Genomic DNA, 26,855 nt, shown 5'->3' with positions numbered 1-26,855 from the left:
AATATATTTCTATAACCGGATGAATCAAAATCAGTAAACGAATATTTTACTGAGTCATAGCTTGTGTTCTTCCGGAACAACAAAAGAACTCAAAATTCTCTTCTCTGTAACAATTTTTCTCCAAATATTGATTTCAATAATAGAATTATATAATAAAACAATTTAATATGTTCTCTCGGTTGCATTACAAACGGTATAAATCAAAAAATGTATTTCCTTACGTTATATAATGTAGTTTTATCCTAGACAGGATTCAAGGAGATGAGCAATAAACGTTTCGATTACAGCCCGCTGCTCATTTATCCCTCCCCCTTCGAATTATCATATAATCATTAAGATTTTTATACGTTTAAAAAACGGAATCTTATTTTTATTTTGGTTTTAAATATTTGTACGACATTTCAAGTTTTTCATTAATTTTCAATTTTCATTATTTCTATTTTTCGGTTTGACGTTTCTAGTGGATAATTTTGTTTTAATAATACGATCGCAGTGCACTTAAACAAATAAAAAAACAATACTTATAGTATACACTATACATATAAAATTATAGAAATATATAAATACAATGTTTTACAATACACCAAAAAAAAAATATATATGCAAGAAGTATCATGTAATTTAACGACTACCTACTCACTACAATTACGACAATGTTTACTCATTTTGAATTCTGTACAAATCACCCCTATTTTAGAAACAGATTTTGTTCACTTTCATTAATTGTCAAAACTAAATTGTTATTATCTTAATAGATGTAATATGATAATGGTCAAACAATTTGTACTAAAAAGTCATTAATGAATGCGTAATATAATTACATGGCTGAACGTTGTAAAATTTAAATATTTATTACACACCAATAGAAAATAATTAGTTCTTAAATTCGTAAACGTGCGTGTAAGGTATTTTAATTTTAAACCCTACTTCAATTAAGGATTAACTCCTGATAGCGGTGGTTCGTCACTTTTATGCATTTTGTATTTAATATCAAACCACTCCAACTGACCAATCCGCCCACGTAGTAACCACACACGCGGTGACCCACTTGCTTGCTTATTTTTTTTTTATATATATATTAGAGGTGGTTTATGCCAGAACATAATATTACCTAGTAAACTTTTATACTTAACTGTTATTTATGATGTTTAAAACTTTTGTCAGGAACATTTCCCTTATATTTTCTAACGTATTATTCACCCGACTGTTACCCGTCTACCATTTAACAATTGTTTTACCGCTGTAAAACGTTGTAATTAGCCATGTCATTTTAGTTCTCCGTAGGTTTTTTTTTTGTTTGTTTTGCATTACACTAACCGCATTAAACATCTGTTCGGTTAATCACCGTGAGTTTATACACACGGAATATGATATATTCTAGTAATGTCTTGGGATGTAATTATAAGAAAAACGTAACTCCTTAATTTCTTTAAATAAAGCAAATCATTTTTTTTTTTTTTGTAAGTGAAATACGAGAATTCAGAACAAAATGGTCAATGATTATAATATGTAACATTCAATTAAATTATAAATGATTAGGAACAATGATTCTGAGCTGAGTTGTTTGGCCGAAAAAAATAGTCAAGATTTCATACCAATATTATGTGTTAATTAAGTATTTTAACATTTCTTTATAAAAATCATCGTTTTTTACCATTTCATCGAACTTCTACGAACATTGTTTAGAATATTAATTTAGAAATTGATGATAATGTTATAATATGTTAGTATGACCCACTATTAGTAATATTTAAACCACTACTATAATGATAACAACGAAGTCGAGTCTTATCATTTTATAGATAATATATACTAAATTGATTGATGAATTTCATTTCATTAAATATACCTATTAAACTTAATACAAAATAACAAAAACTGATACAATATTACCTTAGTATAATCTAATAACGAAAAAAAACCATGAATTATTTATTTATACTTGCGTGCATCCAATTGATTTTAAATTCTACACAACTTTGAAAGATTCATGTTTGCACATATTAGTATAACATTTTTCTTTACTAGAACATATTGTCATAACCTTAAATCTTGACCACTTAATTTGTTCAATAAATAAAAACATCATTTTTAAATCTATAATGAGTATAATAGCTATTAAATATTCAGTACAGATACAGCAAAGTTATGAAACTTCTTAGACATGAATTTTATATTTTTGAAATCTCTCGGTATTAATTATTGTTCTCGTAGAAATTCATGGTTTGTTGTTACATTATAAAAAAATAGTACCATATTTGAATTCTTCGAAGTAAATTATTCAAGTTTATATCAGTTTGGAAGCAACAGAGCTATATGTATAATAGTTCCGTAAACAATGCTCATAATTTCTTCATATTGCTGGATAAAGTTTATACAACTTTTCCTGAATATTTACTCGTCACTCGTCTATATGCAAAAACATAAATTTATTTAATAACAATAAAAATAAATTGATGTACACACATATTTCTACGACATTTCTATCATCAGTTATATTTAAATACTAAACTTAAAAAACAATCAAAAGAATACTGTAACAATAACCACAATTATAAATGTATATCTACATTAAGTTACACTGTAATGGTGATTGTATATTTTTGGAGTGTGTTGGAAAATAAATATTAATTAAACATTCAAGTGATAGCAATACTCTGTAAAAATAATGGAAGGTGGATTTGTTTATACATAGTATGTACATATAACAAAAATATTTAAAATTCTATAGTAATTTATCAAAACATTACTGTTAAAAAAATAATAGTTTTTTTACTGAATTCAGTTGTATCGTTTTGTTCAGGAATATTAATTCTTATCGTACCTAATCGATTTGTAAAATTAAAGCTTATCTATTGCTTTTGAAAAAATCATAATCCTAATCTTTGTCATGATTTCAAAACTAACTAAACGGTTTGATTACACAATCTTCAAATTACGATCATTGATTAATGATGAATTACTAAATCTTTGATTAAATTATTATTCCATGGTAAGTATACAAAAGCGTAAGAATGACTGTTTTTCATAAATCACAGTCAATACAATCCGTTATTAGGTGCTGGCTAGTTGTTAGTTTAAAGTAAATTTTAATATTTGACTGTCGGATATTATATTGGATATGATTATTGATTATTCTAATTAAGATACTTATTTGTTTTTAACACAAATACTCGTATGTTTTTGGGCTGGATACACGTTTTTTATTTTAGACCGATTTTTCGTAAGATTTTCATTGTTATGGTTACTTATTAACAAAAAAATATTTTCAAGATTCATAAATTGTCCTTGTTGAGGAAAAATATAGGTTAACATGCTATGGTTTTAATTTTTATTTATCGTTCTGCTGTCAACGATATTTTTCATAAATATAGTTAATATAATAGTATAATTATAATTAACTCAGATAGATTCATCGCGTGAGATCATCTACTTACCAATACATCGTCGTATAAGTATATTACCTGCTACGTCCTACTCTTAACCACTAAAATTATGAAATATAGAGTATTCATAAGACCACGCCAATAAAATATTTAAGTACCAACATCCAACGTTATTGTCCAATTATCCCTTTTCGAAAAATATTGCAATCGGCCGGGAGGAAGTGTTTTTTTTTTTTTTTATTTGACAGCTTGTTAACGTTCCTTAGTGTAAATTATTTTGTCAAAGCAAACATTTCAGTTGAACAAAACAAGTCAAACCCCACCAATGAATAATAATAATAATGTTTTTTTTGTGAAGTGAAGTGACCATGAAATATATACTGATGACGTTGAAATGATATAACTACATCAGTGTCCCATTGTTTTTTAAGTCCTTGGCGTATTCACGACAATAGTGAAAAAGGCATTTCGCGTTCTTTTATTATTTGTCATTTCCACGAGGTTTGCGTTGAGTTGCTGATACACAACATTATAACGTTTGAGAATATAACTCGAAACTACGTTATGTATTTAAAAAACACACGGCCGACTGTTAATCCATGACAAAACAATAATAATAATAATAATAATAATGATATGTTCTTGAAACTAAATGATTACGTAAACAATAATTTACTCGTGTATTTTTTTACCCAATTCCAAAACTTCCTGCTCGAGCGATTCATTGGGCTTTAGTCAGCAAAAAAATGTTATGGCGAAATCATATCTGAGTTTCCATTAACCATTGAAAAATAACCATGTGCAGCACAATCCGGCCATATGCTGTCCTCGCAGTATACTAACTTAAGGCCTTTGAGTGTATCAGTATCACACGTTATAGACATATACACCGCATTCTGGTAGGCTTTATAATAATATGATCGCACATACGGAGGAAAGTAACAGAGACACCGTATATTTTTATAAAATCCATTTACCTGGAATTTACGGTATTCGAGATTTTTGAAAAACATAATTATAAGGTTTGTACATTTAATAATATTGCACAAAGATGAGTATCATTCTGAATTTAAAATTAATGAGATAATTATTTGATTCAAACCAACCATTATAGATAGGTACAACATTTTGTATAAATATATTTTTATCGCACATTAGAGAAAAAATATGGATTTGACTAAATATAATACGTACAGTACATTTTTGAAGTATGATATTTTAATATACATGTATAGATTGTTCAAAAAAATATATTATTTTCATAAAGCTTATCCATTCATCTATTTTTCCGAGATTTACATATTATATATTTTTTTCATATACTTACAATTTTAATATTTTATGCACACTTTTTATTACCTTTCAACACTATCGCTTAACCCATGTACATAATTGCAGTAAATGTATTCCCTTGGTAAGTTTTTTTCACAATTTCACATATTTTGTGATTTCTAGTGCATATTTCATATTTAGGTACCGTCGTCTATACTATCCAAGGGGTTATTGCAAACCATATCTCACTTTAAATTCCATATTTTTCGATTTAAATGACGTTTGATTTAGATTGATAGTCGTCTATGTTTAAAAATAAATTTAATTAAATCATTTTTTTTCCTAAACCAAAATCATCAGTAATAAACAGACAAATTCTAAAATGTAATATTTTCACTAGTTAAATATGTAACTAAATTCTTCTATTTAAAATCAATATTTCAAAGGGCTCAATTATTTTTAAATTTTCATTTATTTTACAAGTGATAAACTAAAAAAAAATTGTAAAAACATATGTAAAGTACACAAGTTTACGTCATGCCCCATGATTTATTGTTTATGGTAAACTATACATTTTAATATATTATTGATGTGTTTAATAATTCGATTGACTGCCTAACACAATATAATACATACATAATCGGATTTAGGTTAGTTACGTACTAAAATTAATATGTCATTGAATATAGGTAACATTAAATCTATACGTAAAAAACACGGAAATGCATTTTATTTTAAAAAAACTACTGTGTTTAAATCTATTTAAACTAAAAAATACAAAATATATATGAAATACTTTATTTTAAATACTGCCCATTCCTGATTAAAGTTTTTGTTTGTGTTTAACGAGGCTTAATTATGTTGTTTGTTTGACTTTTATGAACGATGTTGATTTTGATCGTTAATTACATGAAAATGGTTATTATTAATCCATCACAAATTATGTAAAAAAAAAAATACAATTAGTCGTTTCCAAAAAATAACTACTCGTTTTTAATATATTTGATAATGTATTATTCAATTTAACTGATATTCTACACGCTCATTTTACAAGATAAATGGGCTGTATGTTAGAACCAATATTCAATATGTATAGTTATTTATTTTTAAATATACCAGTATAAAGTGTTTATAATTAAAATTATTAAATATTTAAATATACATTTTGTCATCCTGACATTCAAATTGAATCAAAACCAATATTTACTTCCATTTCATTTAAAAATTTAAAATACGATCCTCATCCTTTGCACACTATTATTTTATTTATTTATTAATTTATACACAAAACAAATGCTAAATAATTATTCATAACAATAGTTCATGTTTCGTATTTTAATCCAACTAAAGTGATCTCCTAAAGATATTATAAGTGAATATAGATCACACTATTTAGAAGTTCAGCGCCAGCTATTACCCAAGTGCATTCGTCGACCCTCCCTACATTTTTTTCAAATAAATATTTGATTAAGGAATTATCGTGGATTTTTAAAACAATTTTTAGAATTCCCCCCACGCTTATTGATTAATTACGTCGATCCCACTTACAATACGAATACTTAATAAGATTATTAGGTCACCATTCAAATTTTACCTCACCAAATCAGTGATGATCGTGTGTCACATTTAATTAAATTAAATCTAACAAAAAATACGAAATAAAAATAATTAATCAACAAAAAAAAAAAAAAAATGGGTGATTAGTGAAGGCCAACAAGGTGAAACGATAATGGGGAGCACACACGCACTACCTCGAAAATCGGCTATTATAAGACTTCCGTGTACGAACGTTATAAGACGGACGCCGACATTAAACTCCACCGAGGAACGAATAAAACGGGTTCAACACGAATGGAAACAACAAAACAGAAACAAAACAAAACGGAAAAAAATAGAAAAAATACTGCACCTCCTAAGTGAATTTACGCCCAAGACCCGACGTCATCCCGTTACCTGTTACGCGCGCAAGTCCTCGAGGTCTACAATTACATTTTGAGTAAGTACACACAAACTAACACGCGGCAGACGTCAGAACTTTACGCCACAATTATTATATAGTTTTAAACTTTTTACTTTGCGCATTTCTCGGCGATTCCAGAGATTCATTTAAATTACGTACGCTATTTGTAAGTTTTATTTAATGTTTTAGCGGTGCACAAAAGGAAACTTGTACGAAATATTTTATAGGTAGTTATCGCAAAATGAGACGCCGCAGACGTAGGGCCGGGTTTGCTTTCTTTATTATTATTATTACTATTATTCCACCTTGGCGGAACGAAACAAATCAAAAATTCAAACAAATCCCAAACGGCGGCAGCGGCGGTGGCGGAGGAGTTATCGGAATACATTTCGGCCACTTAACCGTGCTTTGTTTGTTTTTTTTTTTTTTCACAATCATACAAATCACTGAGCCGAACGTGACGTCAATAAAAGCGACGAAATAAATGCGAAAACTTTCCGACGAAATTCTCGTTTAATACCGTCGTGTTGCGTTTCATCCCGGTAGCGGCACCGGTTCGCTAAAACAATAGATATATTCGATACGACAATATGTTCACTATAGGTTTATATAAAGGTTATTTACAATAATCAATAATAACAGACCCCTTCTCCCTCCCACCGATTATCTGACGCATGAATCTTTCGTACTTTCACTCTCAACACACATTAGACCACCGATGACTTCGGGCTAAACCTGTAATAACGTTCCTGGCCCGGCGAGAAAGGTTAGCATCATTGAGCTATTGTATAAACTATTGGATCGAGATAAGCTAATCTAAAAACATAATAGCATCCGTTTCGTTAACGATTGTCGATATAAATTATTATTAGGTTTTTCGTTACAAACGTCACCTATCATGGGTACATCAATAATAATATTATCATATTTTAGACATTTTTTACTCGAGTTTTTTATGCAGGAGTCCTCCTTAATCGATGTCGAGTCATTTTTGTGTTTTTTTCTACCCAACTTTTGATATATTCATAAAAATTCGCCCGAAAACGGAGATCGACGGCGAAATGTTCCCCGGCGAGTTCGTCAAAAACGATTGTTCGCCAAGACAAAATTATCAAACGTTATATTATTGTATTTTTTTGCCGTCACTTCTGATTATCGGACATTTAGCTACTATTTTTCAATCGGTCGAACTCTATTCGTTATATCGCAAGCAAAAAACCGGTGGCCACCATTTATTGTCGACGACGTAATATAATTATGATCATATGCCGATCTCGGCTGTCTTACTGCCAAAACCCGTTTGTATTCTATGTGTATGATGTTTATAGAAAAAGTGAAAAAGCAGACTGCCGAGTACATTATATGAGATGCGCGCTAGCGCCTGCGCGATATTAGTTTACAACCGTCGAGTGGTTTTTCGAGCGAACACAGAGGAAGTAGTGCGAAACTGTTATTGTGGCCCTTTGTAAAAGTTTCTAAATCTACTCGTATATACGGTTTCCGCTCGCGTGGTTTTATATATACCAAGGAGCCGACGGTAAGTGCGTGATAGATAACAACGGTTGATGTCTTTCGGCTCTAAAAACTCTCAACCATGTGAGTATATTAAAATTTCACCTTCGCGCGCAGCTCCATAAAACTACGTTTAAAAGTTAACTTTGGACATTTTTATGTACGTTTAAGTCGCTTTGAGTAGCGCGCAGTACCTACGCCACTACCGCCGAGACTTTAATTGTAATGCTCTGTATCATAGGCGGAAAACTTATCGCGAGAGCGCTTTTCCCGAGCGTTCCGAATTAACATGGTTTTTTTTCTTTTTAGAAACGGAAGGAATTACGGTCTTCAGCGTCACAATTGTATTATAATATCATGCACTCCCGTAGGTTTTCATAAAAAAATCAATTCAATTTCGCTCCACGGTTGAATATTAAGTCTTACAACAAAACACAATTAAAAGCACGTTTTATCACCGGCTTACACTTTTGAATCGTGGTAAAAATTAATTTAAAAAAAAAACGGACATGAAATAATCCTACTTGATGCGATTCGTAATAATACAAATTATAGGTATATCAATTACAGACGTTTTTATTTACTACCTAGGTATAGTTTATGTACGGGAGTACGGCAACTAGAATTATTAATATTCTGAAATATAATAGATATATTTTTATATTGATTCAGCTATTATGGCTGACTAGTTATTTTATACGCTTATTTAAGTTCATCTTTACACAATATAAAAACAAAACAACGTATAATCTACATTAGCATCGCTGGTACACACTTCGCGAATCCCGTAATTAAAATGTCTAGAACAAAGCCATGAGTCAAACAGAAACTTATTGCTTTCATTTTTCTTATGAAACATAACAATAGAGTTTTGTCTAGACTTAAAAAATTTAAATAATATAATTGCACACAACAAATTGTTAATTTGAAAAATTAAAACAAAAGCTGGAAATTGAGCAACAACGAGACCGACAAATGGGTGTATTAGTGTTATAATAATTTCTCTCTTTTTTAGGGAAACCTAAATTCGGAATTTCAATATCGGATCATAGTTTTTTCCGGATTTTTTTTTATATTTTTTCAACATTATTCGTAAGCAGCCTGCTATATTGTACAAACAATTTACAATAACTAAGTACTCATAACTGTCTTTAAAATTAAAATATAATAAAAAGCCAAGGTGAAGCCCTCCGTAATAATCTTACCTTGAATTTTAATAAGAAGTCAATTCACTCTAATTTTTAAGCTACCTCGGCTAAACGTGATCTGCTGAACGCAAAATTTGATATGTTACGCTCTTGTTAGACGGACACAACACATGCAGATATAACGATCTCTTAATCCTGTTCGGGTAATTTTGTGTTTTACTAATACTAAAACAGGAATGAAATGAGAAAATTCGAGAGTAGGAATAGAGGTCGTAGGAACAATACATTTTATAATAATTTGAATTAATTAGTTTTAAAAATAAAATACAAATAGTTTCATCGCATAATATCATAGATTGGATATCGATTATATAAACATTAATAGTCTAAAAAAATAAAGAAAAAAACCAAGTAATAAAAACACTACGCATGATCTATGAATTGTAGTACCTACTAGGTACTTTGATCACAAATAAAACACATTTTCGACGAATTACAGAAGTTAGGTTTGGTTTTATGTTTTTCCAAGCGGCCTTTGCCGGAGATGATTTTTTGTTATTTTTTTACCTCGGAGCTTGGATTTTGCGTCTGTCTTTGACCGCTGGCCTTGCGGTGTATAAAATACCGGCGTGCACTTAAACATGTCAAAACCAAAAAGCAAAAATAAAAAGGGAAAACCCGTCAGCTCCTTTCCTCCAGCGCAAATGGTTCCCAAGAGATTCGGCTCGTAAAAACGTCGCCGAGAGCACAAGGGTTTGTCGGGAGGACGGTGGGACGACCGTCATACATGTGCGGCAGGACAGCAAAGAGGTATTCGTAGTATTGCGAGCAGGGAAAAGTATGCTCATTGGTGGTGGTGGTATGTGTGGTGGCACACTATACCGCTAATACTACTACCGCGGTGGTAAACGGATGTCATTATTATTATTACTATTATTATTATTATTATTATTATTATTATTATTATTATTATTATTATTATTATTATTGTTATTGTTGTTGTCTTGTTGGCAGACAATTCGTATATCGGTAACGACCTGAAACTTTGGCGGCTTGACAGAAGACAGACCGGCGTTTACTTCTGCATAGCCAGCAACGGTATACCACCCGCAGTCAGCAAGAGGATAACGCTGAGCGTTTACTGTGAGTATTATAATATTGAATTTCTAAAATAAATAATAACATCAATAATAGTCATTGTAAATCGACTAGGTACAGTATTTGTTTTACCTATTATCTGTAAGATTATTGTTATCAATCAATGGAAGCTCAAAATAATTCATCACGTCAAATACCGGAACCAACCTACTGCAATGGTATTATTATTATTATTATCATCATTATTGCTACCATATAAAACACATTTCGAAACCTTCGTCGCAATTTCCTCCAAGACATTTTCCATAAAACCGAATTTATATGTATTATATTCTATGTTTATTGATCTGACGGTATTTAAATGATCGCGTTTTGTTCGGTTTCATCACGTCGTGCGTCATCCGGATGATTGCATAATCGTATAATTATATTATTCGACAACGCTTAAACAACGGGCAATAAGGTAAATATTGATTTGATTTGCACACTCGCGCGTGTGTAAGTGTGTGTATAGAATGAAACAAACACGTAATGTCAAGGTATAAACGTCGATAAAAGCACGTAGGTAAAGGAACCAGTGAACAGAATTGGTCGGTGGGTCGGGTACGAGAGGATTAAATCGAAAAGTGGTCTAATGTTATCGTTATTGTATACCACAGTGTAATAAAAAGGGAAAGCGAATAGAGCACGAAAAATCGGGCATGTAGAAAAAATAGATCCCAATAGTAGTATTTCGGTCCAAAGCGTATATTGTAGTCAGTATAACAGTATTTTATTTTAAAATGGTTCGTGCGCACCAATTAACTGTATTTTATTCGTTATACTTACTGTTTAGGGCACGATGTTTATGGCTGTTTTAAAAATTCGATTAGTGCCGGTTGCGTTCGTCGTGGCAAACGCCGATAAAGTGTTAGATGAACAGATGTCGGAACAACAATGGATTTATCATGATATTATATACATATAAGTTGATATAGCTATTGATTAAATAATGTCATAATATACAGTTACTTTATCGGTTGGCAAAATTGAAATTCGAAATTTAAGTATCATTTACATCATGACGCTGTTGGACTATTAAGTAGGTACATTTATAAGTAATGTCTCCGATCGACGACATACACTTGACATTCGGTTAATTAATTGATACAACTCTATAAGAGTTATTCCTTAAAATTTTCGTGGAAATCGTCTGAGAAACGAGTTAAAGATAAAAGAATTGGAAACAATTTACGTTTATTATTGTAAACTGTAGGTACTTGGAAAAATATAACTAAGCCAAAGAAAGAAACACATAACCCGTAAAATCGATTAGGTACCGACGTTGTTCAAACTTTGGTAGCCATATTCATCGAAACTTTCCAGTCTTCTTCTGTTTGGTATTTAAGTTTTGAAATTAAAAACATGAAGCGTTCTAATAGTTATTTCTAAATCAAACTTTCTTATGATGTAGTTACTTGCTAGTTTTTATTATATCACTAACTGATATTCGTTAGATCAAGAAATAAATAAAATACAAATGTAATTATAATTACACGTTTTAATATTTCTAAATTCTATTCTTGTAATTATTAGAAACGTCAGGTAAAATATATTGGACGCCGTTCAATCAAACGATGATTAGAACTAAACGATATCGTGTTGGTTAATCGTATACAAAAAACGGTTGTTTTGAACACCATTTATTGGTAGTTAGAAGCTTCACAATCGACAACAATTCTAAGAAATTTGACTCAATCAGAATTAGTGATCGTATTTGATTAATTTGCTGAGCAGCAACGGTATTAGCTTTCAAATTCAATAAGAACTGCCATGCGTTGATTAAATGTTAGACGAGAATCGTTTTTTTTTTTCATTTACAAGTACCTACACCGAGCAGACAACTTTCCAGAGGTTTTCAAAAAAAATATGATGACAAGAAAAAAAATTTACCTAGGAATATTATATCGTATTGTACCACATTATTTCAATAATAATGTTTACTTTGTTCCATCTCACATGTGGCATGTATGTATATCAAAAACGTACTCAAACAACGTGCTTGTGATTGCATTCATACATTTCTTCTTTGAATTGAAGGGATATAGTTTTTGTAGTTAAACTTTTTGAGTACTTTTCTTTTACATTAACACAACTGTGGTTGGCAGAAAGTCACATTTTTGACAAGGCAATCAAGTAAAACGTTTCCTTCGGAAATTTACAATTCAGATAGGTTTTCAAAAGTCAAAATGACCCATTAAAAATATTATAAAGTTTTTCCCCCCATCGCTAAAACCTTATCGAATGTCAAAACAACGTTTTAATTTTTTTTTTATTTTTAAGCGAAATAAAAATAGTAATATCAATTCACTGACAATTCGGATATCAATTCGAAACTCTGAAAAAAGTTACGACGTTTCAATTCACACACCCGTAATCGATTGAACGCGCATCGATAACAGTCGTTATTTTCAACGGTGTTTTCGGTAAAACTCACGACCAAAAACCTGGTCCATCACATAAAATACGAGTACATAAGTGCCATAAAGCCATAAACAGCACGTCACGTCAACATTACACGATAGTTCACTTGCCTATATAGTCTATGCCCGTCCGACGATGACACGCGTGCAACATTTTTGACTAGCGTTCAGTAAACATTTTCACACACACACACACACACACACACACACACACACACATACGACCTCGACACATGTCTCATATTTTAGTGAAATGAGGATAAATCGATCGAGCCTGTTACACACATGGCCAGATCCAGAAAATAAAGACAGAGTGGTGACGACGACGACGGTCGAGAGATTGTGTGGCCTTTTTTATTCCTAGTACAATGGTGCCACACGTTGCAGGCTCACACGAAGGTCTATTATTATTGAATCAATAAATTAATAAGGTTTCTTTTTTCGGATGTTTGATCATCGCGTTCGATTCGTCGCTTAACGAAGAAGATTTCACACGCAAACGACGAATTTATAATATTGTGTAGGATGGACACGAGATGCGTATGTGCCAGGTGGATTTTATCGGGCAATGCAGTGTACGTTTACCGGACATTATGGCACTGCCCGATTTTGATGAGCACATTTTTGCGTTATTATGTTTTTATTGCTGCATTTTAATGTTTTCGAATTTTAAATTTCGCTCTTCTATAACTATTTAATTTAAGGGTCAATTGACTTACACGCTTTAGATACACTGCATTACACACTATAGAAAATAGTATATGACCCTACGTATGATTTTTACTATACAATGTCTCGGATTAAAAATATAATTACAATATGCACACATAAAATGTGTTTTTTCATACTCTACATTAATGTCATAATATTACGCTCTATGATTTCGAAAATGTTTCTGCTTTTCTATAAACTGCCAAGGTACATAATAAAATATAACATGGAACAACGCTTGTCGCTTAAATATATTAATCTAACTTGTAAGACTTTGAAAGTTTTGTAATTTACAGACGTTTATAACTTACGGTACTATCGTTTTTCCTGTATACCGCGAATATAATAGACTGGTCGAAAGTCAATTTCAGAAACCTATAGTCTGATCACCGATCGTCCAATCGATCAACTAATGTTTAAGTTGCCGGAAAATATTTCTCTTTTTTGAAATGTATTACGCTACTGCTACTACAATACATACCTACGATTTTATTGCATGTATATTCTATACACATACGTTTCAGTTAAAAAAAAATCAAATAATCTTTTATGCGCTGCTCGTCGATTTTAATTTTAAAAATATTTCATGAAAAAATCTATTATATTACGTTCCGTAGAAGATTGACTTTAAGAGAATTATTATTTTTTTTTTATTATTATTTTATGGAGCAATCTAATAATAAAATCCTTTTAAGTTTACAGAAAAAATTAATATTTTTTCCACCTTCGTGAATCTACATATATACTTATTACTTAACCCTATTATAATGCAATGTTGTTATAGAATTTACTAAAAAAATTATAATTCCGTACCTTCATTAAATTTATATACTCTTACCACATATTGTATTGCATGTCTAGGTAGTTTATTAATACATATTATATATTATTTATATTACATAGTATGGTTTTCCAAATATTATATTTTCATCATCCCCAACGAACGTTGAACTGAAGCATATAAACTAAATAGAATGAATCATTTTGGTATGTATAGTTACTTATTAAATATTAAAATATGAATCAAAAAAAAAATCAACTCATAAATATGTATATTAACAATTTAATATTGTAATTAGTAATGTTTGTGAAACATATTGTACTCTATAGTTTTCAATTTATGGATTTCTGTCTATATTTTCTGAAACACTCCATTAAGTTTCTAATGTCCGTGTATATAACAATTTACCAAAACCAAATTTTGACAATAAAAACTCGTAATGGCATTATAATACAACTTGACATTAGTGAACAGACATTATAAGTTGCAACCAACTAAAACAACAAAACGATAATTACTTTAATAGTCACTTCCAAACATTTAACTAACTAGATTAAACCTAATTTGATTTGAAATGTGTTTGAATCCATGACAATTACAAAGTAATAAAAAAAAAAACAATATCTTCATAAACGAGCATTTTTTACCATCCAAATTTAGTAAATTATATTATTTTCATTTTGGTATCTGCTATAATACACCTTTGTTAGTTGTTTCATAATATGCATTGCACAATAATACACATGCATCATTCACGCTGAGGATTTATTCAACAATACGAATTATTTTTTACGGTGGAAGACACGTAAGTGTAATTAAGTAAATAATATCTGGATTATTTATTTTGTACTATTTTTTTTTTTTTAAATTCAAAAACCCAACAAAAAACGTTCAATACGAATTTTTAATGCCACTGCGCTTATATAAAACTAATAACGGCAATAAAAACAATATAAATTCTGAGATACAACGACGAGGATGAAAATATATCAAATAAATATAATACGCGGATTTTCTCCGATGTTTTATTGTACACTGTAATCGAATGTTCAACAGACCTACACCCTGAAAAAAAAAAAAAAAATGTTGAATTATAGAACAACAAAACGAGCAGAGATACAACCGTGTTTCGTGAGTGTGGTAGGCACAGCGTTACCATACGAAATTCGTTATTATTCAAAGTTTATAACAATAATTTATAATATATTTATTGCGTTTAGGTCGCAACCGATAATTTGAAACAATATATGTTCGCGTGTCCTATGCACGTTTGCTTTCGGATCGTTCCAACTCAAGTGTTTATTTTGAATATTATTAATTTATTGACAACTACAATATTATAAAAATATAAAGGTAATCTTTTTAGATTGAAAGCATAGCGTAGGAAAGCTATATTATATTGGTTTATATAATATTATTATTTCTACGTGGTTTTTTTCTCGGTAAACAGTTTTTTTTTTGGGGGGAGGGGGGGTAAATAAACGCTCTACGAAATTTCGACAGTATCTTTAACGAATTATGATGGATAAGTCACTTTTACGAATTTCCAGTAGGTGGGTGATTTTCATGAAAAATATATACAATATAATCAAATTACGTATTTTCTAAGACGATTAAATGAAAAAAATCATATCAACATTTTAACGAAAGAAATTAAACATTTTACGAACGTTTTACTAACGTCAATAAAAAAAACTATTTTATTTTTATGGCTTTAAATAATAGATCATCAAATATTTTAACCAACTTTAGCAATACCTACATTTTTTAAGATAGTTTATTTATTCCTAAATCAATTTAGTATACAAAATTTTAAACTATTTTATTTGTCTGTCCTTAATCCAAGGTGTAAATTGATAATTTTCTTTTCAATTACATATAGTTATCAAATAAACATAAAATAAATAAAATTCAGCTAGATTTGAGTGATAGATTTTAAATTTAAAAGATACATAAAAAAATCATTAAGGTATTAAAGAAAACAGATGATGAAAAAGCTGTTTTGCTGTTTTTACTGTACCGAAAGAACTACTTTTACATAATTCAGAAAATGACCTCTATAAAGTACAATCTGTGTCCGATATTCTGTCAACTTAGGTGCCACATGACACATAATGATTGTTTTCTACTGGTCCAATTGTGTTTTAAGCTTTAATGCAATGAAATTGATTGCGTTATTATTTTACGTATTTACTTGAAAGTTTATAATATAATTATAATAGTTGCATATCTGAATACCTTCATTGAATTAGTTTTTATAGTTTGCATATTCACCTAATTTCATAGGATTTTTACACCCTTGGATTTACATTTTTCTTGTTGTTAATTTTGACGAATATACAACTGTCATGAGGTAAAATAAAAGCTGTCAAAGAAAATAATATCTGACACGTGTCTTTTGTCCTCAATCATATAACATATTAAATTTTCTGACAGGTCTTGAATCAAATAAAACAAACTAACAATGTGAAAAATAAACATTTTTATAAAGGTGAAAACCCAAAAATCACATATAAGAACATAATTTGACAAGATTCAGATGTCTCGTAATTTACTACACAAAAAATAAATTTCCAATCTATTCTAAATCTTGTCAAACTTTTTTTATTATTCCTCAAAAATAAATCCAATTCAAGTATTGTTATTATTATAAATCACTCTATTTGACTGCCCAAAATTCGATTCATTAAAATATATTTTTATTTTATTCTAACTTCAAACACATATACTTACTCGTATATACATCTGTCAATGAGGCTGTCCTCAAAAGCTATTCTTTCAGAGCATTTGCAACTTATGTGGAGCTTACCACCATACTTAAAAAACCATAACATAATTAAACGGTTTCATCACAACGTTTGAGCAGCTATTATTTTAATTACTTTGTTTAATGATATTTTTATCACATATACCTGGACTAAATAATTATACGCATCTAGTATAGCACTGACTCTGAGTAATTCCAATTAACATTCATCATAACTGATGTACAAAATAAATTATTAAAATTAAAACATCAAATCCAATAACATTGATTGTTGGTTTTATTTATAATTGAAGATTCACATATACGATTGTATGATCTTATTATCATCTCCATTTTGCGCACAATCAAATATTATACATTTTAAAAATACCTAATACATTTTATAGTATTATTATAATTATAATCATTATTTCACTGCAGTGTCACACGACTATGTGACTATGAAATCGTTATCGATAATAATAACTAAATCGATTTAGATTGAGTGATCACGCGATTTTGGAGCTTGAATATCTCGAAGATAAAAGTTGATGAGAGTAAAATTGTTAGTTTTTGTAGAAAAGTTTGTACATAAATCATAAACTGAGGTTTAACATTAATTAAGTTCGTAGCATTGTTATTATATTTTTTATCGCTTTTGTGTTTTATTTAAATCGCATTATTAGATTCGACAAACAACTACTAACATCGTGGCGATGTATATAATAGTTATGGGATAAACGGAATCACAGCAATCATCCACCTGTTATTATACCTACCTGCACACTTCATAGGTTCAGTTAAAATTATTAAATAACGCCTCGAGTATTTGGCTGTTTGCGTGTAATTCAATTAAAACACAAACTACGGATGTCGGCATCCGCAATCGATTTTCGGCGTTCGGTTACAAACAACAATGTTTTTTTTTTTTTACACTTGTCTGAATCCTCCTTTGGTATATTTAACGCTCGATGAACGGAGAAAAATAACGAAATCAATTTTGCTCACACGAATATATTATTCCAATCACTTGACGTCACGGGGTCTCGAAGTATTACAATTTACAATACACGTATATATCTATATAGACATAATGTTGACAGACTCCGAACAAACTCCATACTTAAATTATACGACGAATTTTCGCGCCGGGATGCAATATAGATTCCCGCCCATTACATTATCGGCAACGAAAATAAAATAATGATAACCGCCAACGATAGGTTTAACATACCGACGACTGACGAGAGTCGACGAATAATGAGTTGGTAAAATTGCGAACGTTCGCGGGAAATCCTAATAACGTCGTCTCGCGATATTATGGAAAACTGACAATATATTTTTTTTCCGGAGGGATCTCCAGTGTCTGGATATATTATACAAAGTGAGTTCAGTGTTCAGCATGCTGCAGGTCGAAAACGCGAACATGCGGTATTCGTTTTGGCCGATTATATCGGCAAATGGCAATCGATCTCGCTGAAAATATAATTTTTTTACTCCCCCGCGGCGCTTAGAACAAACTTTTGAACCCGAGGGTCTGGTACAAAACAGTAAAAATATGTATCGCCCGGGCTATACGATTAAAAATAACGATGAATAATATTTTTCACAAAAAAAAAAAATGTCACGATCCAGAAAAAACGAACAAACGAACAAAATAATAAAAAAAACCAAGAAAAAGACCTTATAATACACGCTCGGATGGTCTTCAGCATAATAATATTATATTATAATGTGCATACGAACTGAAACGTCTATTGTGTACACAATTAGTAGTGTACGGCCAAATCATAATCTCCCGATTCGGCGAACAAGTGCTCTATACCCAACGTTATTAGCCAGTAGTGCTGTTGAAAATCCACTTGTGTTTGTATGATAAACAGTCGTTTGAAGCTCTCAAATAGAATAGGAACCAGAAATACGGTCGTCTCTATAACAGCCGCACGGTGGATGATGCAGAACACTCGTAGTCCGGCGATTGATCCGATACTCGAGTTCAATCACATTTATTGATTGAGATTCTAGGTCTGATTACTGAGTTGATTTGTAAGCACAGAGCACGAAAAGAGTTTATCCGAAAATACAAATAGCTTAAGACAAAAAAAATCACTGGTCCATGATAAATAAAAATATCGGCCACCGTCACCGTCGCACTGAATGAGTCGGGTGGCTGTAAACGCTGATCAAATCAACAAAAAAAATTAAATCCCAATGAATTAAATTATATAATTGTGTAAAAACTTAAATTTATCATCATTATCATAATACCTCCCCCTCCATTTCAAACAGATCCATAACAGTCACTACTTCCGGAATACGCCATAGAATTCAATTTTAAAAGAAATGTCATTTATAGCTTACTATCGAGTGTAATAAAGTTTTCGATGGTTTTTTTTTTGTTTCTTTTTGTTTCACAAAAAAACCTTTGCCAAATTTAGTGTCATATTATAATAATATACATTCTGTTTTTTTAATTTTCTTTCATTCCGTTTTTATTCAAACTCGACGATTCGAATCTAAAGTGTCTTATCTTCTCGACGAATCAAGTACGTGCCAAAAATATATATAAATGTATCACCTTGCATGAACTCTGAAAACTTTTTCCTTCGAAGTTCAAATATTTAAAAACTGTCCCCGTGGTATAGGTACAATAAATACCACGAAAATCGAATGCGCTATATAATATTATATAAAATGGCGCGTGCCCCACGCTTATCTTATAGGTATCCCGCCATTCTCACATTGTACCACCTGTCTAAACGGGCGGTGGGAGGGGGTGAAATAATACTCGAAATAGATAAAACGGTATAGAAGCGTGTGCAGTGTTTACGTCGACCACTAGTCCGAGTCTACTTGTGGTGCCTTACTTCACACCGTATAAAATTCTAGACAGGCAAACGTATATTCCGGGACGATGGGCAGTAATGATTTGAAAAGAAAAAAATAATAATAATAATAAAACCGAAGACGAAAACGATCTCCGAGATTGGCACGCGGCCGTTTTGCAGCCACAGCACGTTTACTACGTTTATCGACCGGACAACGCGACAACGGCAGCGGTGGTCCCGAACCATAACATCAGCAGCAGCCGCTGTGCACTCTCTCACATTATTATATATATATATATATACATTGTTTACTGTCTGCAGCACGGTAAAGGTTACCCGTATATACCCCTCGGGATATTTTCTCCCCCTTTTATTTATTTATTTATTTCTCTCCCCCCTTTTTCGTCCGTGCCTCTAATCGGTTAAGCTCTCCAACTCCCTCTCTCTCTCACTCTCTCTCGCTCACTCACTCTCTCCCTCTGTATATATATTTAACCGACGTCACGTCTTGTCATCGGTCGCGATGACGCTCCCTTCGACCACGGTCTATCATCCCCTACCTCACCCACCGCACACTACCACCCCAACTCTGTTGCTCCATAGGTATTTTACACTTTACCAGTGCTCTCCGTTCACCCACCTTTAAATAATATAATATAACACATCCGCCGACAACGAATACAATCGTTGTTGATTTTTGTTGATTTTTCATGGCATCGATCATCGTCCCGTTTCATAACTCGGCTGCACTCAAGAGCACGAACATCGCCCACCAAAACTGCCATCCGTTCGCTTTTTGTATAACGAAATTTAACGTGACATGCGCACGTGCGTAGGACAGGTGACGTTCCGAGCTTAACCGACCCCGAATCATTGTTAAACAACCATAAAAGAAATAATGAACACCATTGAATTTAATCGCCCAAAAAAAAAATCTCATCCGAGATTTAAACCCTTCTGAAACGTTTATAACAAAACCTAGTGACTTGAAAAAGATCCATCATATTACTATTAATCCATTATTCAGTTACTGATTTTTGAAAATTAATAAAATAATTTCAGTAAAATAGTTACTCAAAAAATAAAAGGATATGCTTTAATCTAATCAATTACCAAACTTAGTAATCCTGATAGTTCTGGCTTCAACCAAAGCATTTTTTCGTTCAACTCTCAGAAATGTTTAATGTTTATTAACACCACGTCGACATTTATTTGTATTTTTACATGCTATTTTGTATAAAGATCAATTTTCGCTCTGCAAAAACATTGTGCTGTAATATTTTCAATAGAGTAAATATGTACACTGAAAAAAATCCAAATTAATTCTAAAAAATAATGCATTCATCATATAAATTTAAAAATGGAATACAATTACTTGGGTAAATTCAAATGTTGATTACATTTTAAAAAAGTTATCTAAATCAACGACAAAGAATTATATGAAAATTAAATTACATTACTCCGCTTGTATAAAAATATTGTTATTATTATATAAATATAGAATCAATAATTTAATTTTTAAAACTCATCTGTGTAAAAAAAATGTTGTTTCATATCGATAACGTTTTGGGTCTTAAAATTTCAAATGAAATCACCAAATTTACAAGTTTTAGCGAAACCCCGTCAGCGTAATTATTCTTTATTGGTTATCTAAAGCACAGCTCAGTTTAATTTTTTTTTAATACTTTATTAATGAAAAAATTGAATACCCATCAACTTTACGTTTTCCGTGTAACCTAATTTATTTAACCATGCCGAGGAAGGTAATAATGCTTAACGATTGATGACTCTCGCACTGGACAGGAGAGAGTGGATAAAATCAATAGTGAAATCATCAAAAAGTGATGGGGATTGAAAAGTTTGTACATTTTTTTTTTTAAACCGTAATACGTTTTTTTCGCATACACATATCTATGTAGATAAAAAAAAACACACTATAATAATAAATCTCCATATGGAGGGTAAAAATATATTAACGCCAAAATGCACCTTTATGGTAGTTTATTCTGCCGATAAACATATGTAATAGTAGGTTGCAGGTACATGGTGCACGATGGTTACAAACTGAACGCACTTACATAATATTACTCATGCACACATCAAATACTCATAAAACTCCGTTTAAAGATGTGAACACGCGTTTCTAAAAGTTCCGCACTCATTTATTTATAAAACGAATTTTTTTTTTTAAATCTATACATTTATTGGCACATATTTTTTTTTCACCCGAAACGTGTTTAAGAGAAGAACGGATCGAGAATTTTTCAAACAATGTTGTTAACGAGTAGGGGACAATAGATACCGTATAAATTGCACGTGTAATGTTTGTCTTTTTTTCGCTTTTTGACCAAATCACATTGCATACATTGCATATTGAACGAACAATGCTCCCCTTTGCAAATTGCAATCATAAAAAAAAAATGCATTTGTCCACACGCATAATTTATTGTGTGCGACACGCGATCACAATATACCAACCAAGTACTCGATATTTTGTAGTACATGAACAACGTTACACGAATAAAACGTACCAAATACATAATAATATAAAATACCAATAAAAATTCTCATTTCCGTTTCAGTATTTTTAGTGCACTCACTCTTAAAGATCTCATTCTATAGTGTACGACTGATTTCTGTGTGATATGCCTACACGTGTACGCATCCAACGTTGTCCATAACATTATGGTGAAATAAAAAAATCCCATAAGCCATATTATATATTATTATTATTATTATTATATATTATTCAATTTATGCTTGAGAATTGAGCTTGAAATTCAAGTCTTATATATAAATGTTCATAAATACTTATTTTCAGAAATAGTATAACTTATTTATAATAATTATAGGTAGGTACCTACCTTAAAATATAAGATGTACATATACATTTACGTTATAAATATAATTCATAATTCTACCTACAGCTAGGTACCAACCACAATATATACCCCAAACTAGCATAATCCATTATAAACAAATTAATTTATTTGAGATATAATTCTTTCAACATTTTGGATATAAAAGACTTAATGTGAAACTATAAACCATTTTAAAATTATTTTTCACGTAACACATTGACATTTTGATTTTAAAAAAATAAAGTCAACATCGAACCTATCGAATGTTAACATATTATTAAGCTAACCAAATTTAAAAACTATGCAGACCGGAAAATAAATGTCTGTATGTAATGGACATTTTTGGACGACCTGAAGTGCACTTCTAAGTCAGCCGACGACTGTCGTCGATATACAAACATTAGCAGCTGGTCCCCTTACCCGACCTTAATGAACTCTATGCATAATATCGTTAACTTGTATTAAAGGCCATCTCAAAGCATTTTCTTCAGAAATAAATGATAAGAAACATATTATTTTAAACTTTGATTTTCTACAGTGGATGTATCATAATAAAATATGATAATGATAGGTACTAGTGGTACTACTATATAGGTGTGATTACCATATTAACTATTAAATGGTGATAAGTAGTATATCGGTAGCCTGCATTTAGTCCCGATAACTGGAATAATTATTATTAAATCGGGGGTCATAAACCCTTAACCCACCCTTATCTATTCTAATACATGTTTTTATTGCAAATGTGGTTCACGAGACTTTAAGAAAACAATGATGATCCGCTGCCAAAGAAGGTTGTAGACCATTGATAATAGAATTTTCTATCCTAAAATTAGAAAAACAACAGTTAATAATAATTATTATATTTTATGATTGGGAAAAAAACTGACACAATTGGGCACACAAAAAAAACATAGGTATGCACTATGCATTAACTTTGATTTTAAAAATACCAATATCGTATAATACATAGTTGTACTGGATTTGTATATTAATATAATATATTGTGTCTTATATTATTATATATATATATATATGTCTTATATACCTACTACCTATATACCTATACCTACTTTTCATATTATAATTGTTATGTTATTTCATATTTTTCATTTATTTTTTATTTATTTTTATAAATGACATGAATAAGTATAGTTATATAAATATATATACAATATAAACACATAAAAACTTGTAAAAAGTGCGGTAGAAACAAAATAAATTTGGAAAAAAAACTTATATTTTTATAAAACGAAAAACATGTAAAAAGTAGTAACATCATTTTAACATGCCCCATTAAAACACAATGAAAAACCAAATAAATGGCAAAACTTTATTACTCGCATTATTGTGTCAAATAAATCATTCAAAGAAATTCTTATTCTATTCAAATCTGAGTTCGATTAAAATTATGTCAATAATTGTATCACTACAACTGGGTACCAAGTATATACTTGGAAATAATTTCACTAAGATTGCAGGGTAAAGAAAAAAACATCCCTTAGAATACAAGTGTATACAATTATGCTATACTGCAAGTATCTATAACGTGTGATGACAAAAATATAAAACAATTTTAACTGAAAATTTGTTTAAGCTTAAAACAACATTATTATCTACTATTCGCTGAAGTGCACTGTTCGAGTTATTATTTTTCCCTCGTACGAATATTATTTTTGTCTATTATCACATACGCATAGACAAGTATACGTAGCAAGTGAACAATTGTTTTTTTTTTATTTGCTCGGCACGAATGAAAAAATAATATTTTACCAAGGTAAATTGTTATTTAACATAAAAGTATCCAGAAGGTGTATCATATTATACATTTTGCAATCACGACTTTGTATACTTATACCAAAGCGAAAATGACGCGAGTTTTTCATGTGTCATGAAAATAAAAAAGAAATTAAAATTATAAACAGTTCTAAGGAAATTCATTAATTATTAATAATTCATTCTAAATCGTATATACTGTTTCACACTCGTTTAACGCTCTTCAGTGGAACGTCATGTGATAATTCGCTCATGCCCATGTACACTTATAATAAGTGTCTCATTTCACACATTTGTGTTGTTAAGTATCAGTAAATCGCTGAATTCAATAACACACTATAAGCCAGTTGTTATAATGGAATATGTTTTTCAGACAAAAAAAGTTCAATTTTTTTTCTTCTCTGGTATTGTATAGTAGGCACGAATATAACACTTTTTCACTTAAGTGTATTGTGCATTTGTCCGAGAGCCATAACATAATATTTTACAGGGATGATGTGGGTTAATATTTTATTTATTATTATTAAGGTCAAACGGTTGTTACTTTAATAGGCAATACAGCCATTTGATATTATTTTGTACCTTCAGCTGCTATACAGGTAACGAATGACACTATACATGATTCTACATTTGGTTTGGATTAGGCGTATTATAGTTCATGTTGATATCACATAGGTAATAATATATTATATATCGGCTAATATGTAAGCTGAACACTGGTGACCTTTATTCAATAGCGTCGTTAACACGAATTACAAATTCGAGGTTCCAGAAACCGTGGGTTCAGAAGACATAAGCTTTATTATGATAATATCTGCCATATAATACCTGTATTGTAGAATTAATGAAGAATAAAAAATGAGACCTCCTAAGTCTTGCCTATATACTGCTATACCATAAATCATTTATAAAATATCTCCTATGTGCTTCAAAATTTAGTCAAAACTACATTGGAAATATTGAGATGCAAAGGTAGGTGTAATGTCGTGTTTTGAAGACAAACATCTGGTATTTCAAGTCTGTAATTAAAGTTATTGATAATACTATAAACTTAGTTGATTATCGTATGAATATATTATTTTGCACCGAACCGATCAGATAACATAACATGTAAGTAAATGTTTACACTGTACAGTACATTACAATACAATTATAATAAAAGAATCCAATTAATTCTGTTCTGTGATAAAATAATAATAATAATAATAATTTTAAATTCATGTTAGTTATTTTGAGAAAAAAACATCAAAGTATACTTGAGACTTGACCATTTTACAAATTACTGTGAAAAGCATTCCCTTGTATTAATTATAATTGGGTCGTTTATTAAATAAAAATGAAAAATGACTAAGTAGTCTCAGTTAATCAATAAAATACTTATATGTATATTTAGTAGTTATATTGTTTTCCAACATTATTCAAAAACATATCATGTGACATCAATTGACATTCAAAACATTTCAAATGTGACACTGAAAACCTCCTAAGTAAGTTTGGCAAAAAGCATAATCTAATGAAATCTCCTATGTGTTGAAATATTGACAAAAACACTTGAATATTTCAATCGCTCTTAGAGATTTTTAATTTATTTCTGTCAAGAATTGGCAATCTGTTTTTGAAACATTTTTTTTTTGTGGCATGAAAAATCGAGTTACCTATACCATTTACCATATAAGAGGAATTCTACTGTCTGGGGCAATAAACAAGTCGTTTGGATTTTTCTTATCTTATGACGTAGTACACTGTTATATTATTGAAGCGTTATACATAATGGAAATAATATAGAACGGCAATAAACACTGAAAACAAATAACAATGTAATATTATGCATTGTAGTTGTAGTATATTATGCTAGTAAGTTAATATTGTATATTATAACATGTTTAAGAGGGAAGAACAAACCAATCATTGATAGACGGCGATAAACTGTAGTTCACGGCCATATTGACTCGATCGAATTTGAGACACCGATCATCAAAGAAAATAGTTTTGTGACAGTAACAATATCGTCGTTAATAGGTTTATGAGAATCATATTTTAGTGTAAGAGAAAATAATCGAACACTCTCCGAAGTGACAAACAACTTTTAAGTTTATTTATTTCGTTTCTTCAACAACTAAATAACGTCTCTTGCAGCATGATCGAATATTTCGTGGCAAGTATACTTAAGTGAGGACATTTTACAACAAAACTTCTTCACTATTAAAGGGGAACAGAGTCCAAGTCACTTTGGGCATTTGCAAGTACTTAGTTCGTTTGTCGTCATGGACGTGATTGATTCAATGGTAGCCATCCATCGGCTCTAATGTCGATT

At 30.6% G+C, this 26,855-nt stretch overlaps 1 protein-coding gene across 1 annotated transcript in view; it reads left to right on the top strand.

The window, feature by feature from the left end:
- LOC111038879 (lachesin-like) overlaps positions 1–26,855 on the top strand; it is a gene marked incomplete at its 5' end in the record, with an annotated part of 121,306 nt that overhangs the window by 61,083 nt on the left and 33,368 nt on the right. The window contains one exon of the mRNA XM_022322141.1: positions 10,293–10,421. Coding sequence (XP_022177833.1) covers positions 10,293–10,421 — 129 coding nt within the window. The remainder of the gene's footprint in view (positions 1–10,292; positions 10,422–26,855) is intronic.

Source organism: Myzus persicae, unplaced genomic scaffold (genome assembly GCF_001856785.1).
Source record: "Myzus persicae strain clone G006 unplaced genomic scaffold, MPER_G0061.0, whole genome shotgun sequence".
NCBI classification, from domain to species: domain Eukaryota; kingdom Metazoa; phylum Arthropoda; class Insecta; order Hemiptera; family Aphididae; genus Myzus; species Myzus persicae.
The sequence above is the reverse complement of the archived record's forward strand: the minus strand, read 5'-3'. Positions and strand labels throughout refer to the sequence as shown.